This window comes from Martes martes (assembly GCF_963455335.1).
Source record: "Martes martes genome assembly, chromosome: 4".
In the NCBI taxonomy this organism is placed as follows: Eukaryota; Metazoa; Chordata; class Mammalia; order Carnivora; family Mustelidae; genus Martes; species Martes martes.
In genome coordinates this window covers 16,525,546-16,541,752 of record NC_137891.1, presented here as the reverse complement: position 1 = coordinate 16,541,752, position 16,207 = coordinate 16,525,546, and the positions used below count along the sequence as shown (strand labels likewise).

Genomic DNA, 16,207 nt, shown 5'->3' with positions numbered 1-16,207 from the left:
CCTTGTGCAAACCTTCCAAGCCACACAAGTGACACGCGCACTCTCCTTAGTTAAAAGCAAAACTACTGGCACCAAGATAACATCTGACCACCACCGCTTCACCCCATCCCACGTCCCCATCCCCACTCCGGTCGTCAATGCCACAAGTTCAGTGAGTGTCTGCCCAAGGATCCGTCTTCCCCTTTGTATACAGATGGATGCGCTTCTGAAAATATATAGCATGGTTCCGTGAACGCGTTAGGAAAGTGCCATACTGTATATGTTGTTTTTTGACTTATTTTTTCACTCAGTAAAATGCCTTGGTGATCCAGCTCTGTTGATGCGTAGTCACCGGGTGTTTTTTCAGGGATACAAAATGTTCCATCCCATAATAAGCCACCGTTTATTCAGCCAACCTCCCGATGGCTGGACATTTAGGTTGTTCCCAGTTTCTCTCTACCCGAAACAGGCTTTATTCAGTCCAAGGGTATGCTGTGTGCAGGAGGGCAGGCCTCTCTCTAGAGTGTGGAGTGGGAGGATGTGCTTTTTGTACTTCAATGACTCGTGCTGAGTGGCCCCTTCGGGAGCTGCCTCAGTTTACATTTAAGCCAGCCGTGTCTGAGAGCAGGCATTTCCCCAAAGCTTCACCGGGAAGCTGTTTGAGAGAGTCAGCAGGCAGCCGGGGGTGGGGGGAGGGGGTGGGGACAGGGGAAGGTGGTGGGGACAGGGGAAGGTGAGGAGCCTGCGGGGACGTGGGGGGACATAGGGGCTGGTGGGGGCTGACCACTTGTGGCCATGCAGCTCTTTCCGCTCTCCTCCTTCCAACCCACTGCCGGGATCTGTCTGAACCTGAGGGCTGCTCTCTCTCTACTTTTCTTCTCTCTATTGTCACGTCTACTTGATCTGGGGGGAAAAAGAGCTTGTTTGTTGTTTGAGAGCAGGGCTTGAAGGAAACTAGATTGAGAGGGAACCACATGTGGTCAAATAAGAGAAAAATAATGACTGGACCCTTGCCAAGGCAGGCTGCCGATTGATCCCATATTGGATACCTCCTGGCTGGGACTACAGTGTTTCCGGAAGGTGGGGGATGTTGAGTCGGGAACGCTGTGTAACTACTGGACCAAACTGACAGCGTCCTCCTTTGCTGACCCTTCCCCACGGTCCGGTCCTGAATGGAAACTCCCTGAAATGGAGGGTTTTTATTCTCTTGTGGAAAGAAGAGAAGTCTAGGGATGCTTAGAAAAGGGGTTTTGGAGTTGAGGCTGTAGCTTGGAGCATGGTCGGGCTTCAAGAAATACTCTGGACAGCACAGGCTGAGCAGAAGGAAACAACGCAGGGTCATCTGCTCTCAAGGCTTTGAAAACAGCATTTCAGCATCAGAGCTCTGTTGAAGCTTTTCCTTGCTGTCTGCTCCAAAAACTGCTTCTGTTTCCTACCTGGAGGCTTCAAGAATGTTGGGACTTTCTGGCATTTTCCTTGCTGGACTTCCCCATCCTACATGACGCGTGGTTGTGGAAGAGGGAAGGGGTCTCCGAATAATGATCTGTGGACCCGGTCTGCTCTTGATGAGTTCCCTGGGCCTAAGGGCTTCTGGAACCAACGAGGAGACTTCTACCAAAACCTTCATGAAGGCTCTTTTCAGCTCCTGAAACGGCAGCGTGTGCCCAAGGGACAGGGGGCGAAGTGTGCTGAGAGAAGCAGAGGGAAACCTCCAGGAAGGTGCCAGAAGGCAGGAAGGGTGTCACTGGGATCCCCGTCTGCACCACCTGCCTCCGCGCCTCTCTGCAGTCCTACTTGTACTCTACACTAGACGACAGCCGCGGACAAGGCCGCTGCACAAGCGCGTGTAGACATGCATTGCGTTATTTGTGCCAGACGACCTGCAAACCAAGGCTGGGAAGAGCAAAGTAGAATCTTGCCTCCTGCATATAAAACTATGCATTCCTTTTGGAAGAACAAAAGCTGCGTTGACACAGCTGTTCTGGAAGGATCTAGTCTGTCAAGCCAAGGGCAGCAACACCAAAACTGACAGCCAGAAGATTGGGAGAGAGATCTCTCCTGCACAGGACAAGCAGACACGTTTCTGTCCAGAGGCTTGTTCAGCCCCCGAGTGGAATGCAGAGAATTGATTTCCTTCTGGCTGCTGCCACGGTCTCTGACGGGCATGCTCTATCAGGGGCTGGGGCCGAAGGCTTGGCTGGAACTAACCTTATTGCTTCTCGTGCACAGGACCTCGATGAGCACCGCCTCATCTGTGCCCAGACCTTTCATGGCCTTTTGCAGTTGCCGGGCATCGTACTCGCTGGGGCGGTCCAGAAGGGCCAAGGCTGTCTTCTCAAAGTTCCCACTCAGTTCACTCTTGAACACCTCCTCCAGGTCCTGTAGGAAGACAGCAAGAGCCCTAACTGGGGAGTGGCCCAAAGCAGAGGGACAGGTGTTGCTCTCCCCTCTGCATGGCCTCAGGGTGAACAGGAAAACTTCCATGGACACTTGGGGAGGGGAGTGAGGGGACAGAGCTCTACCGGCATGAGTGACCTGCTCTGGGGGACACTGGTGGCAGTCACCTTCCTAGCTAGAGACTTCCTATCTATCTTGTCCCGGGACTGGCAGAGAGGCAGAGAAGATCCCTTGCTTAAGGCTGACATTTGCTGGACATTTTAGGGTTCAGAAAGCTTTCTCCCTGATCTTCAGAACAGCCCCAGCAGGAGAAGGATTGGCATTATTCCCATGGACTGACCTCAAAAAAATGAAGGACTTGCCCCGAAACACTTGTTCAACTAGAAAGGACTGAACTCTGGGTTTGTTATCTCTAAGGGGGATCAGATCCTTTGTCATCCAAATAGGAATGGGTTTGAGAGCGCAGGGGCAACAATAAAGTAGCAATCCTTGCAGGCGCACAGCAGGAATAAAGGGGACCATCCTGAGCTCACCACATGTAGTCGCTTTGGTTAACTTGTTAAACCTGAACGGGAGACACGTGGGGAAGCACTCAGGTAGGGAGAAGAAACGAAGTACGTGAAATGCCCACTGGCACCTGTTTTTAGCAAGTGTCCATCATCATGGGTATTTTCTGGCAAGTGCCTCTTATTATAGGTAAACTGCCTGCTCCTACCAGTGTCTCTCTGACATGATGGGTTAATGATGAAAGGGACAAGAATTGGTATTCAGTCTAACTAGAGTCGCCAGTGCCCCCAAGGTCAGCGAAGGACCTCAAAGCAGGACCTTCCTATCCAGATGGCCCCCTGTGGGTCAGACCAGCGGGGTGGGGGAACCCCCGGAGCAGCTAGCATCTTAGGAACCCAAATCACAACACAGAGTGGGTCTGGCCACTTGGCAACACGACATGATGGCTAAGGACACTGTCACAGCAGCCGCGTGACTTTGGAAATGTATTTTCGCCAACTGTCCGTTTTCTGCTCTGGAACATGGGGGGATAATAAGATTCCCTACTTAGGGTTTTTGGGAGAAATAGCAGAGACAATGCGTATAAAACCCAAGCACAGTGCCTGGCACACTTTAAATATCCACTAAGTGAGTATTACTACTATTCCGTGCTGCCAGGAACTTTCGAAGAATGGACTCATCAGCTCTTTGTCATATGAACTTCTGAGCTCTGAGCCTGGGAGAAAACCCTCGAAGGCTCTGTCTTATGGGATCTGCAGTCTCATGAGGGGGCCGGGGTATTACTGTATTACTGGTATTACTGTCCCCATCTTAAGGCTCCGCCTAATGCTGCATCCTGGGAAGGCAGGCCTGCGGTCAGTGCCCCACAGTGTGGACCCACCCAAAGACTGGACCTGACTTTTCAGGTCAGACGGCCATTGTATAGAACTGGAGGGGAGAGAAATCCCAGCTGCCTACTCTTCCAAGCCACAAGCATGAAAACAAATTCCTGTGTGTTTACATTCTGTTTGGACACAGAAGCTGGCTCAGGATGTCTCTGCTCTAATCCTGGTTTTCCTGCTCACTAGCTGTGTCACCTTAGGGTGCGTGTTCTCTTTGGAACTCCGTTGATGGGGGGACCTAGACTGGTCCCTTGCCAGGGTCTTTGAGCTTCAGATGCTGTGATTCCAGACCACTTCCTTGGCAGTCCCGGCTGTCTGAAGCAGCCGTGAACTGGTGCGTAAGCAAATGATGGGCACGTGTTGGTGTTGCAAAGTTTGAAGATGGAAATGCCCAAGTGACCTTTAGCAAAGCCCCTCAGTCCTCACCTCGAGCTCATTTACTCTGCCTTACCCTCAGGCTTAAGAAACCTGATCTGACTTTCCACGTGGGCAGGGTGGGGGGTAGACGGGGCACATGAGAGGCTGCTATGGTTAGGCATGCCGACGAGGATAAAAGTTCAATGTCGTTCAACTCCGTTCCATGCCGCTAACTGCAGATTCACTTACTTTGGTCAATGTCTTCAAGGAATGACATTGACAAGCCCAACTGAGAGGAGAGTTGCAGAGAAACTGTAAAAGGACAGTCATCTGGGCTACGTAGTGTGGAAAGAAACAGCTCCTCTCATGGCAATGGGTTCTTCAGGAGTGGACGCTGGCCCCGGACTCAAAAGTGTGGGATTGGAGTGTCGGCTGTTTTCCTTACTAAACGTGTGATTTTGCACAAGTCATGTATGCAGAGGATCTGCAAGTTTCCTCTCTGTAAAATGGAAACAGTCAAACCTAGAATAGCTTCCTTTTACTGATAGGTGCTGTCATTAGCCTGGCTGATTCTCTCACCAACCTGGGAAGAAAGGTAAATTACCATTTTCATTCTGTGTGTGAGGGCACCAGGGTCTAAAGAGATTGTTGCCTGCCCAGTGTCAAGTAAATAAGAAAACCCATTTCTCTACCTATTTATACATAGAGGGATTGAAACTGTAAAGGTTTTATAAATATGGATTCGAATACAGCATAATGATCAATATTCATTTTGTATGCTAATAATTCTAATGACATTAAGAAAAGGTTAAATTGTGTCCATCCCACATTAATAAAGAAAATAGAAACCCTAATGCATACTTAAAGATTTCTATATGTAACACCACCAGCAACAACAAAAAGAAGGAAGAAAAGAAACATGAAGAAAGAAAACACGTGTTCATGTTTAATGAAATGGAGGTTTGTGTTTTGTTTGCTTTTTTTTTTTTTTTTTTTTTTAGTTTTCTGTCATAATCACTTATAAAGAATGCATCATTCTTGAAGGCCAGTGAACAGATGAAGAATTCTTGTATGAAGACCCACCTGTGAAAACAGGTCCCAAGTCCCTGGCCTATCTGTATGGTAATATGTAGAAATGGTCCTAATGAGTGGGAAAATGACAGAGGGATTAACAGAAAAAGGAAGGGACACCTGGGTGGCTCAGTTGGTTGAGCGGCTGCCTTCGGCTCAGGTCATGATCCCACTGTCCTGAGATTGAGTCCCATATCGGTCTCCTTGCTTGGCAGGGTGCCTGCTTCTCCCTCTGCCTCTGCCTGCCACTCTGCCTGCTTGTGTTCTCTCTCTTTCTCTCTCTCTCTCTGACAAATAAATAAATAAAATCTTTTAAAAAGTTATTTTAAAAAAATAGAAAAAGGAAGTCGGTTTTCAGAAGGCGTTAAGGAAGACTAATTTTACAGGCTATTAAGGTAACAACACAATTTCAGTTTTTCTGTAATCAGTTAAAATTGTAAAAAGTAGTTTCACCTTGTTTTTTCTTGAGCTAACTCAGTAAAGCTTTAAAGATATTCTCTGCTGCCTTGGGAGTGTAGAGCAAGCAGAGACCACCCAGGCCAAGGCTGTGTGTGCCTACTTGTAAGGACCCTCGGAATCACCTTGCCATATGTTGCCTTGTACTTCTGCTTGATTTGTTGCCTCTCATCAGATGTCCTGCTTGATAACATCTCAATGATGGCCGCTTCATCGGTTCCTAGAGTGCAGGAGAAAGACACAAGGCCAAGAGTGAGTAAGAAAGAAGATGGAGGTTGGTTTTGATCAATTCTCAGGAAGCTAGGGCCGTGGTCAGAGGTTCTGGGGGAACCCAGATGGACCCTTCAGCATTAAAGTCTTGTGGAGAAGTGTATTCTTCTCACTCACTTGACAAATATCTATGGAGGCCTCACACTGCGTGAAGCATGGTGCTGGGCATTGTAGGAGAAAGAGGAACGAGTTATGGCCTTAATTTCACTCCTAGGTATGTACTCAAGAGAAATGAGAACAAATGTCCACACAAAACTTGTACAGGAATGTTCACTGCTGCATCATTCATAATGGCTCAAAGGTGGAAACATCCTGAATGCCCGTCAGTAGACAAATGGATGAACAAATGTGGTATATCTATACAACAGAGCATTATTTGGCCAGAGAAAGGAATAAAGTAGTGAAATATGCTACAATTCGAATGAACCCTGAAACATCATGCTAAGTGAAAGAAGGCAGTCACAGAAGACCACGTGTTATGTTATTCCATCCCTACGAAAGTGCGGAATAGGGAAATCTATAGAGACAGAAAGTAGTGTATGAGGATGGGATGGGTAGGGGGGTAATGACGAAAGAGTAGGAGGTTTCTTTTTCAGGTGATGAAAATGTTCGAAATTGACTGTGGGGATACTTTCACATATCTGTGAATATATTAAAAACCACTGAATTGTACACTTTAAATGGGTGAATTGCATGGTATGTGAGTTTATACCTCAATAAAACTGAACAATCTCAAAAAAAAAAAAAAAGGTATGGTCTGTTCCTTGGTCTCCTTCAAACTGAATGGAAGAGATTAAAATATAGGCCCAAATTGCTATAAGATCAAGTCCACCTATAACCTTGTCCATCTCAAGAAAGAAGTCCTAATGAAGGTTTTCCCCGCTCTGGGGGTTTTGCGCAGCATGATGGGTAGCTGCCTCTTTGAACTTCTGACTATTACATCTTTAAATTACACTTTTTCTAAAAAGTTTTTTTTTTTTTTTCCTGATGCTCAAAGCAGTGCATACTCATTGTGGGCAACTTAATCAGCACCCAAACCTATAATGAATAAGAAAGAAGAGGAGAATATCCTTTTCAGAATATCCATAGAGACAGGGTTGGAAAAATGATCCAGGTACTGAAGGTATGGGAATGAGAAAATGGCAAACCCTGAATTACATTTTTCAGCCCGGATTCAAATAAGGCCTCTTCCTTTACTGACTGTATGATATATATATGTGTATATATTTATACACATCCATAGATACATATAGACACACCATTGATGTTGAATAATACAGGGGCTGGAGTACCAACTCCCCTTGCAGTAGAAACCTACTGTTGACCAGAAGGCCTACTGATAACATAAACAGCCCATTGACATATTTTTGTATGTTTTGCATATCATCTATTATATTCTTACAATAAACTAGAGAAAAGTAAATGTTGCTGAGAAAATAATAGAGAAAGCACATTTATAGTACTATAAAAAATCTGCATATAAGTGGACCCATTCAGTTCCAACCTGTGTTGCTCAAGGGTCAACCATATATGAAGATCTCACTAAAACATTAAACACATGATTTTGCTGACGTTTTGCAAAGGACAGGGGCTGAATGAGTTGATTAAAAGAAAAACGTTATGTTTCTATTACTCAGATTGATCAAAATCATGGGAGGTGGTAGCTGAATGATCGAGACTTGAAAGCCTGTTACAGAATGGTGACTCTGGTGACAAAGAGTCAATGAGAGGGCCACATGGGGACAGAGGAGAGGAGAGATGTGTCTCCAAATCCAGAAACAGCTGAGGCCACCAGAAGCAGGGCAGAAGCCTGGAGCAGGTCCTTCCTAGTGCCTTCAGTGGGGAGGACGGCCTGCCGTCTCCTTGACCTCAGGCTCTGGCTTCCAGCACTGGGAGACAGTAGGTCTCTGCTGTTTGAAGCCACGTGGTTACTGGTTCTCGTTATAGCAGCTCTAGGAAACTCATACACCCGCTACCCTCAGCAGCATCTGGAGATTTCAAGAAAGCAGCCCCAAACCCTCTCTTCACAACCAGAGTCTGGAGAGTCCTACATTGGCCTGTTCCCACTCCTACTCCTGATGACCGCTCCCTATGACTAGCATGGGTTTGGCCACTTTTGAAGGGACCTGAATTAGTTGAACTTGCGTGATCGCTCCTACCCAGCTGAGCGATCAGGATCCGCAAGGAACAAGAGGTGGTAGACGCCTTTGATGCCTTTTGGTGAAAGGAGTAGGGGAAGACAAATCTGGGCCATGCGTGCGGGGAAGGTGCAGAAGTGGGGGCATCACTGTAGAGAGGCGGAAGGGACTAAAAAGACTCTCCTTCTGTCTTTGCTGGCAGAGGCTGAGGTGTTCTACCCATGTCTTGCCTCGGGCACCGTCCCCCTCAGCAGCACTTGGGGAGACCGGGATAGGAGAGCCGCGGGCCGGTCCTGGCAAGCCACTAGCTTTGTGTCCTCAGACCGTTCACGTAGTCTCGGGGATTAGTTCCACCTGCACAATTCTGGGAAGACCTAGTCGTTTGATTCCAGCTGCAGAAACAGAAAATTCTAGGATGAGCTCACCTATGAGAGAGTGGTGATTAATCGCCGCCTAGTTCTGGGTCAGTTCAAGCGCTGTTACTGATGTTGTTCCTCTGAATTTTTTCCTGCAGCTCCACCTTGGTCATGGGTGTCCAATTACTTGCCCTGTAACTTTTCTTTTTTAAACTTCTAAGTGCCAGAAATCCACTTCAGAAGGGATTTCTTTTTCTCACAAGGCTCTCCTGAAACAGCCACTTTATTTCTGAGAGGACGGCTCCTGCCCGGGTCGAGGACCTGTGCATCTCAGGCTTGGCTCCCTGCCGGTGTCGCCCCTGGAAGGAATTGTCCTACTTCCACCTGGAAAGGTGGCCTTTCCTACTTCCCAGGTGGCCCATTCACTAGCCTGTGCCCGCCAGGAATCTGGGGCTTCTCCCTGGCTGCCTCTTTCCCCTCACCCCATATCCAACTAGTTACCATGAAGATCTCACGATTCCACGTCCTTGGTATCTCTCAGACCCACTCGTTTCTCGTCACGTTCACCTCTGTCGCATTGCTCAGCACAATCGCGGATACCCAAAGAGGGTTCCTGCGTTACACACACCTTTTCCAACCAGCATTCACTATCCCCAGAACATGCTTCCTTATGAGCAGCTCACCTGCTCATTCTTCTGTATCGAAGTTATAATATCAGGCCCTTCAAATCCAGAATAGAGTCTCAACACTTCAGTGGGGCGTATGAGGCCTTTTGGAGTTGCTTCTACTTGCCTTTCAAAGTCATGTGCCTCCCGTCCATCCTCTCCCAGCTTCTCCATAAACCATGGGCAGCTCTGAGAACAAGCAACACTTCCTTTCTCACCTCTGGATCTTCACATGGGATCTTCCCTCTATCTGGAACACCTCTGTCTTGAACCCTCACCTTTGCTCCCACTCCTCCTTTAGGATTCAACCCAATGCACTTACTCAGAACAGATGAGGCGTTCTGCCTTCTGTGTCCCTCACGTGGCCATGGGACAGGGGGGTTCGCTCACTGCTGTATCCACATAGAAACCTCTCAGTATTCATCAGACAAGTTGTTGAATGCATGGATATTTAAATGCATGCATATATGGGTGAATGAATGAATGAATGAATGAGTGAGTGAGTGAATAAATACTTTTGGATAGCGTTCTGAAGGACCTTGTCTCTGCATTGGTGTAAGCTGCATGGGCCACTTGGGTGGGCTCTTTGGAGCAAAGACCAACTGGAAATCTTCTACTCTGATGCCAGAGTCAACCCATATCTGGATAACTCAGGAAAGTCAAATTTTTTGAAATAATGTTTTTCAGATTTTCCTTCCTGGAATGCTTTAGAAAGTGAGACCAGGGACCAAAGCTGTTCTGGGATGGCTCAGCAGGAGCCTGGAGCTTGGGGGAAAGCCTGGAAATGACCAGATTTCCCTCAAGCTCTTTGAATCTGGGTCTCAGGTTTATCCTGGGAGCCTTTCCCACTACCCGACCAAGGAGTGATTTACTGAACAATGACCTCATTTTACATTTCACAATACGTGTGTCATATAAGCAGTCTGTGCTGCTGAACAATTTCCTGTAAACATTTACAATGGTTTGAGGCACTGGGGCCAGGCCCCAGTGGTTCTGGGAAAGACTTCTTAAAAACAAGAAGGAACCTCAGCCCTGCCTGTGCATCGGACACTGAAGGGTAATTAAACAGTAGAGGTCAGGCCCAGGGTGATCAGCCTCCTCGATTTTGCTCTCCCAGCAATTTTCTGGGAGGAAACTGAGCTGAGTTCCAGCAGGAGGGAGGCCGTTGGGTTTGAAGTGCCCTCTGCTTCACACCCGGGACCTGTGTGCCACATGAGGGATCTGGGAGGCATGCTGTGGGCGGGGGCTTGGCTTCCCAGTCCCTTGGTGTCTCTTTTGCAAATGGGGGTGTAGGGAAGGTAGAGGAAGCCATGAGTGGGAGAACCTTGTCTGCCAGGAAGGTCACTGCTTTTCACTTGCCCACTGTATTCATTTCCTGAGGCTCCCATAACAATTACCACAAACTCTGTGGCTTAAAACAGCAATGTATTAATACCCTCACGACTCAGAGGCCAGAAGTCTGAAATCATGATGTCAGCACGGCCACACTCCCACCAGAGGCTCTGGGGTTAAATCTGTTCCTCACCTCTTCCAACTTCCAGAGGCTGATGGCAACCCTTAGCTCAGCTTCTGGAATATTATTCCATGTTCTGCTTTGGCTCCACACGGCCTCTGCCTGAGTGTCTGCTTCTCTTCTGCCTCTTTCTCTCATTCTTCTTTTTTTAAAATTTTATTTATTTATTTAAGTAATCTCTGCATCCAACATGGGACTGGAACTCACAACACCCACCATCAAGAATTGCATGCTCCATGGACTGAACCAGTCTTTCTCTTTTAAAGACACTTGTCAATGTCTTTCTCTTTTAAAGACACTTGTCAATGGATTTGGAGCCCACCCAGGTAATCCAGGTTGATCCCTTCTCAAGGTCCTTAACTTAATTATATCTGCAATGACCCTTTTCCCAATTAAGGTCACATTCACGGGTTCTGGGTGCACATATCTTTGGGGGGAGCACCATTCCACCGAGTCCACCCACAGTGATGCAGAACAAAGGCCACTCAAGGGCGGGCCTCCTCGCTGCTCATACGGATCTACTGGGCTTTATGGGGATTTTGAGTCTGAATTTATTGTTCGGAAGGCGCAGACTAGCATGTAATGAGGCTCAAAGGTGTGCTGAGCACAGTGCTGCCTCCTTATCCTCAGCCCCTCTCTGTAACGAGGCATGATTAGCCCCATTTTGCAGTTGAGAAAACTAAGGTCATGGCATCAGTAGGCACCCGGGCAGGGCCTCAAACCCAGGTCCGAAGTTCACTCCCATGCCTGGTGAGAGAAAGAGAATTGGGATTGGGATCACAAGATCTGAGTTCTAGACCTATCTCCCCTCCAGTGTGGCTTGAGCAGTATTATCTGCATCACGGATGGACTTTGCTCCCCAAAGCGCAGTCCTAGGACTCGTAGCACAAGCAACACCTGGGAACTTACTAGAAATGCAGGATCTCAGAAACTGCTTAGAACTACCAGTTTGAATCTGCATGTGAACACCCCCCAAGAAGTCGTGAACTAGAACTAGGGTAATCTCCATGGCAGTTTTTCCTTCTGGAGCCTCTTTCTGTGTTTCTTTGAGGGAGAATGACAAGCATCCTGTTACATTTCAGAAAGGATAATGGGTGCTCTCTCAGGTTTAAGGCATTCTCCTCAGAAGGGCCAGCAGAGAGGCACGGAGTTCCAAGAGGAAAGGCCTGACAAAGAGTGTCAGTGTAGGCAGGAGGATAAAAGGCTGTTCTGGGTTAACCAAGACCCAGACCACACACATCGTCAGGACCTAGGAAAGGAGGGGCACCAAAGAAACAAGGAAATCTGTAAGTTTTATGTGATTTGGAAAAATCAAATATTATTTTAGGCTACAGCATTCTTATTTTGAATCCTGTAGAAGGATGAGTGGGTGGGGAGTACACAAAATCTTTTTGATTGAGTAGGGCCCCTAGATCCACTCTCCCTGTGGCTATGGGGGACATGAAGTGTGGCTGGATCAAGTTGAAATGTTTTGTAAGTGTAGAATCCACACCATCTTTTGAAGACTTAATGTGAAAAAAAAAAGGGTTGTCAAATATTAATAATTTTTAGATTGTTGAGATTATATTTTTGAAACAGAATTGACTTAGCTAGTGTATATTATTAAAATTAATTTCACCTGCTTTTTAAAATTTGGCTTCTCAAAAATTTAAAATGACTTATATCCTTCACCTTTGTGGCTATTGGGACAGTATGACCCTGGACATGTGAAGCCAGCCCTGGCAGGTCTGGGATATCAATGAGATGGTTGCATGGTCCTGCAGACAAATCTTTCCAATGATGCAATTTTGCTTTGGCTTGGCACTTTTGGGGGTGTGGGGAATGGGTGAGCCTGGTGGTGGGTATTAAGGAGGGCATGTATTGCATGGAGGACTGGGTGTGATGCATAATGAATGAATCTTAGAACATCGAAAAAATAAAATTAAATTTAAAAAACAGATTTATCTGTTGGAGACAGAGAGAGAGAGGGGAGGGGCAGAGGAAGAGAGAGAATCTCAAGCAGACTCCTCGCTGAGCGCAGAGCCTAACATGGTGCTTGAGCTCATGACCTGAGCCAAAACCAAGAGTCGGATGCTCAACTGACCGAGCCACCCAGGTACCCCTGGCTTGTACTTTTTAACAGAGGTTGGAATTCTAGAATTCTAGACCTTCAACCAAATCAGAGCTTTCTAAGATGGCCCTCGTTTCCAATCACCCTATCCTCATTTCCCAACTCTTTGACCGTGGGCAAGATATTTAACCTTTGAGTCTCAGCATTCTCATCTGTTAGATCATTAGAAGACAGCTTTACAGAGTTGTTGAGAAGGTTACACAAGACGACCTGTGTGCAGTGCCCAGCTTAGCACTTGGCACGTGGGAGGTGCTCTACAACAGTAATCAGCACAACAGGGGTCCCACCTTGAAGCCACATCCAAAAAGGAGAAGAAAACACTGATTTTGGCGTTCAGCAGGTGCTCCACCTGTGCTTTTTGAACTTAACTCACTATGTGGCGAAGAATGTGGAGATGTTTCATTGAGTGCAGCTGAGTTATGTCCACACCCACTTCACTCCTGGGTCCAGCCCACATCCAGGTGTCAGGACCTCACTTGAGAAGCAGCCGGGAAGCACCTGTGAGTCTAGCTCAGCCACTCTGCAAGACTCAGAACTATAAACATCCTGCCACTTCCAGGCAAACATGGCTCCCGGCAGCTGTTGTCCAAATACAACATAAGCCAGGTCAGGATATGAGCAAGAAGCAGATCTCTCTGCTGAGCTTTCTTCTTCTTCTTTTTTTCTTTAATTTTTAAAATGTTATTTTATTCGTTTTGACAGACAAGAGATCACAAGTAGGCAGAGAGGCAGGCAGTGAGAGAGAGGAAGGGAAGCAGGCTCCCTGCTGAGCAGAGAGCCCAACTCGGGGCTCCATCCCAGGACCCTGAGATCATGACCTGAGCAGAAGGCAGAGGCTTTAACCCACTGAGCCACCCAGGCGCCCCTGCTGAGCTTTCTTCTGGTGCCCTCCCCTCTCAAACCAAGCAAGCTAGTTGTCATCCTTCATTTCCAGCTCTCTCTCCCTCTGATTTACTCAAGAACCCTTACTATGTAGAAATCCCTTTTCCACTTTCGTACTGGACCTTCTCCAACCCCAACTCCCTTGGAACTTCTCCAGCATTTCTTGGGCAAGACAGATTATTTTATATTCATGTAGTTCCTTATATCGAAGCAAAATATCTCTTTTTAGAACTTCTGCTATGGATCCTGGTTCTTTCTCTGGAGTCACACAAAGAATTTATGGCCGTATTTGTTCTACCACAATACTCATTCTTAGGGAAGTAAATCTTCACTGATTTACTTCTAAGTAAAAAATCTAGCACTTGTTTTTGCAAAACAATATGCCAAGTGAAAGAAGCCAGATGCAAAAGGTCACACGTTGCGTGATTCCATTTATATGAAATGTCCAGAATAGGCAAATCTATAGAGACAGAAAGTGGACTATGATTGCCTGGGACTGAAGGGAGGAGGGGGTGGGGAGTCACTGCTAATAGAAATGGGTTTTTTGGGGGGCCACTGGAAATGTTCTGGAATTAAAAATGATGTTTACTGATCATGTGAATATACTAAAACCCAGGTTTCTGGGATTAGAAACGTACTTCCTCCTTGGGTCTCAAAGCCTCTCCTCATGGCCATATTTCAGGATGCTCTCCCCTTTATCTCACCTTGTTACTGGGGTTACCTTCTTCCTGATCTCTTTCTTAGTCATGCACTTACCTTAGGCATCAATGTAAATGGCTTCTCTGGTCTTGACCTTGGGCACAGTTTTATGTTTACTTGGTCTACTTCTAGATGCAGTTCCCAGATCCCTAATCCAGCTTTCATCAGTCCCTATTTCCTACCACCTTTCATGAAAGAGATCAGAGGGGCTTGGATGACATTAAGATTGCATGCCTACACTTCCCATGAAGTTTCTTCCACCTCAAGGTCAAATTCAATATCATAGTATCCAATTTTTAACTATCATGTTGAATCTTGAAAAGCATTAGGATCTGATTATAGTTTGGAGATCTTTTACAAAGAAAACGCTAGAAGTAATTAACTTGGGTTGCTTGGAATGCACAAGGTCATCTTTCTAAGATCATGGGAAAGTTGGACATGAGATCAAATTTAATCAACTTCTAAAATAAGTTAAAAAGCAAAATATATTTCATACCCATTCCTTTGCAGGCTTTGTTCAGCTTTTTGGCATCCCGATCCACATCAAAACCCTGATGACTCCTTGCTTTGGCCTGGAGAAAATAATCGAAAAGGTGAGTGGACAATGTAGGCATTCTTGAATTATCTCTGAATGACACTGGTAGCTATTTGGAAGATGAAGAAGTCATCCAAATGAGGGACCAGCTGCCACTTTACACATGGTGCATGTGGAAATCAGCTGGGGAAACTCTGGCCTCAGAGAGACGACTGGTACTCCTTGGAGCCAGCTGGCCTTGGATGACCACTGAGAATGGGTCCCTCTGTTTGTAAGGACAATCAGCCCAAGATGAGATGTTTTGACATCAATCCTACCTTTGTATGACTGCCTCTAAGACAGAGAATAATACAGTGGGTCAATGTCCTGGAATGCTAGTTCTCCTTTTTTGCCTTGAGACACAAGTAAGTCTAGGGAATAGTGTTGCCAGGCAGAAGCCGAGGGTCCTAGATCTTATCACAGAAGCGTCTGGTGACCTGGACTAAAGCTATGCCATCCACCCAGTGAGACACACAATATTTAGTTTGCCAGAGATACCTATGGGCCGGCAATAGCAGAGTTACTGGTTTTTACTGTTCTCTGGGGAGAGAATGTTCTGTTTATACACTAAGCTAGTGTTTCTCAGACTGGTCATTGGTATAATACATGCACGAATTTGTCCACAGCTATCAAAGTCTACATTATTATTATTCGGTTATTATTTTTCTTTCAGCTGACCTACTTGGTTTTTACTGAAAGTTATTTTAAAAAGGAAATCTATTAGCACTAAAATGCAAAAACAGTATTGGCTGCCTAAATGAAAGATCAACATAAAAATAAATGTGTCACATTATCATATGATCTCCCTGATATGAAGAAGTTGAGAGGCAACGTGAGGGGTTTGGGGGCTAGGGAAGGAAAAACATGAAACAAGATGGGATCGGGAGGGAGGCAAACCATAAGAGACTCTTAATCTCATAAAACAAACTGAGGGTTGCTGGGGGGAGGTGGGTAGGGAGAGGGTGGTTGGGTTATGGACATTGGGGAGGGTATGGGCTCTGGTGAGTGCTGGGAAGTGTGTAAGCCTGATGATTCACAGACCTGTACCCCTGGGGCTAATAACACATTATATGTTAATAAAAAATTAAAAAAAATAAATGTGTCACTATTAAAAATGTAAAAGTGCGAGGTTAACTGCAGTGACACAACTCATAGCTTTGAACAGATCCCGTGTTTTCTTAGTTCTTGGCCCTCCCTCACAGAGATTCTCTTTGATGACGTATGTCCCTTTCTTCCCATCCTTTGATGAAGGCTGGTGTAAGTGCTACTGTCCACACCGCCCACCCGATCCTGCCTTTCATTTCCTTCGGCACCTCTGGGGAAGGAATAGGAAACCACGTAAGGCCCAGTAG

General features: G+C 46.4%; 1 protein-coding gene across 1 annotated transcript in view; it reads right to left on the bottom strand.

The window, feature by feature from the left end:
* Window positions 1-16,207, bottom strand: part of ANXA13 (annexin A13) — a 57,488-nt gene that overhangs the window by 13,590 nt on the left and 27,691 nt on the right. Inside the window, exons 2-4 of the mRNA XM_080802116.1 lie at window positions 14,778-14,853; window positions 5,774-5,868; window positions 2,188-2,358 (exon numbers count right to left, since the gene is read on the bottom strand). Coding sequence (XP_080658242.1) covers window positions 2,188-2,358; window positions 5,774-5,868; window positions 14,778-14,853 — 342 coding nt within the window. The remainder of the gene's footprint in view (window positions 1-2,187; window positions 2,359-5,773; window positions 5,869-14,777; window positions 14,854-16,207) is intronic.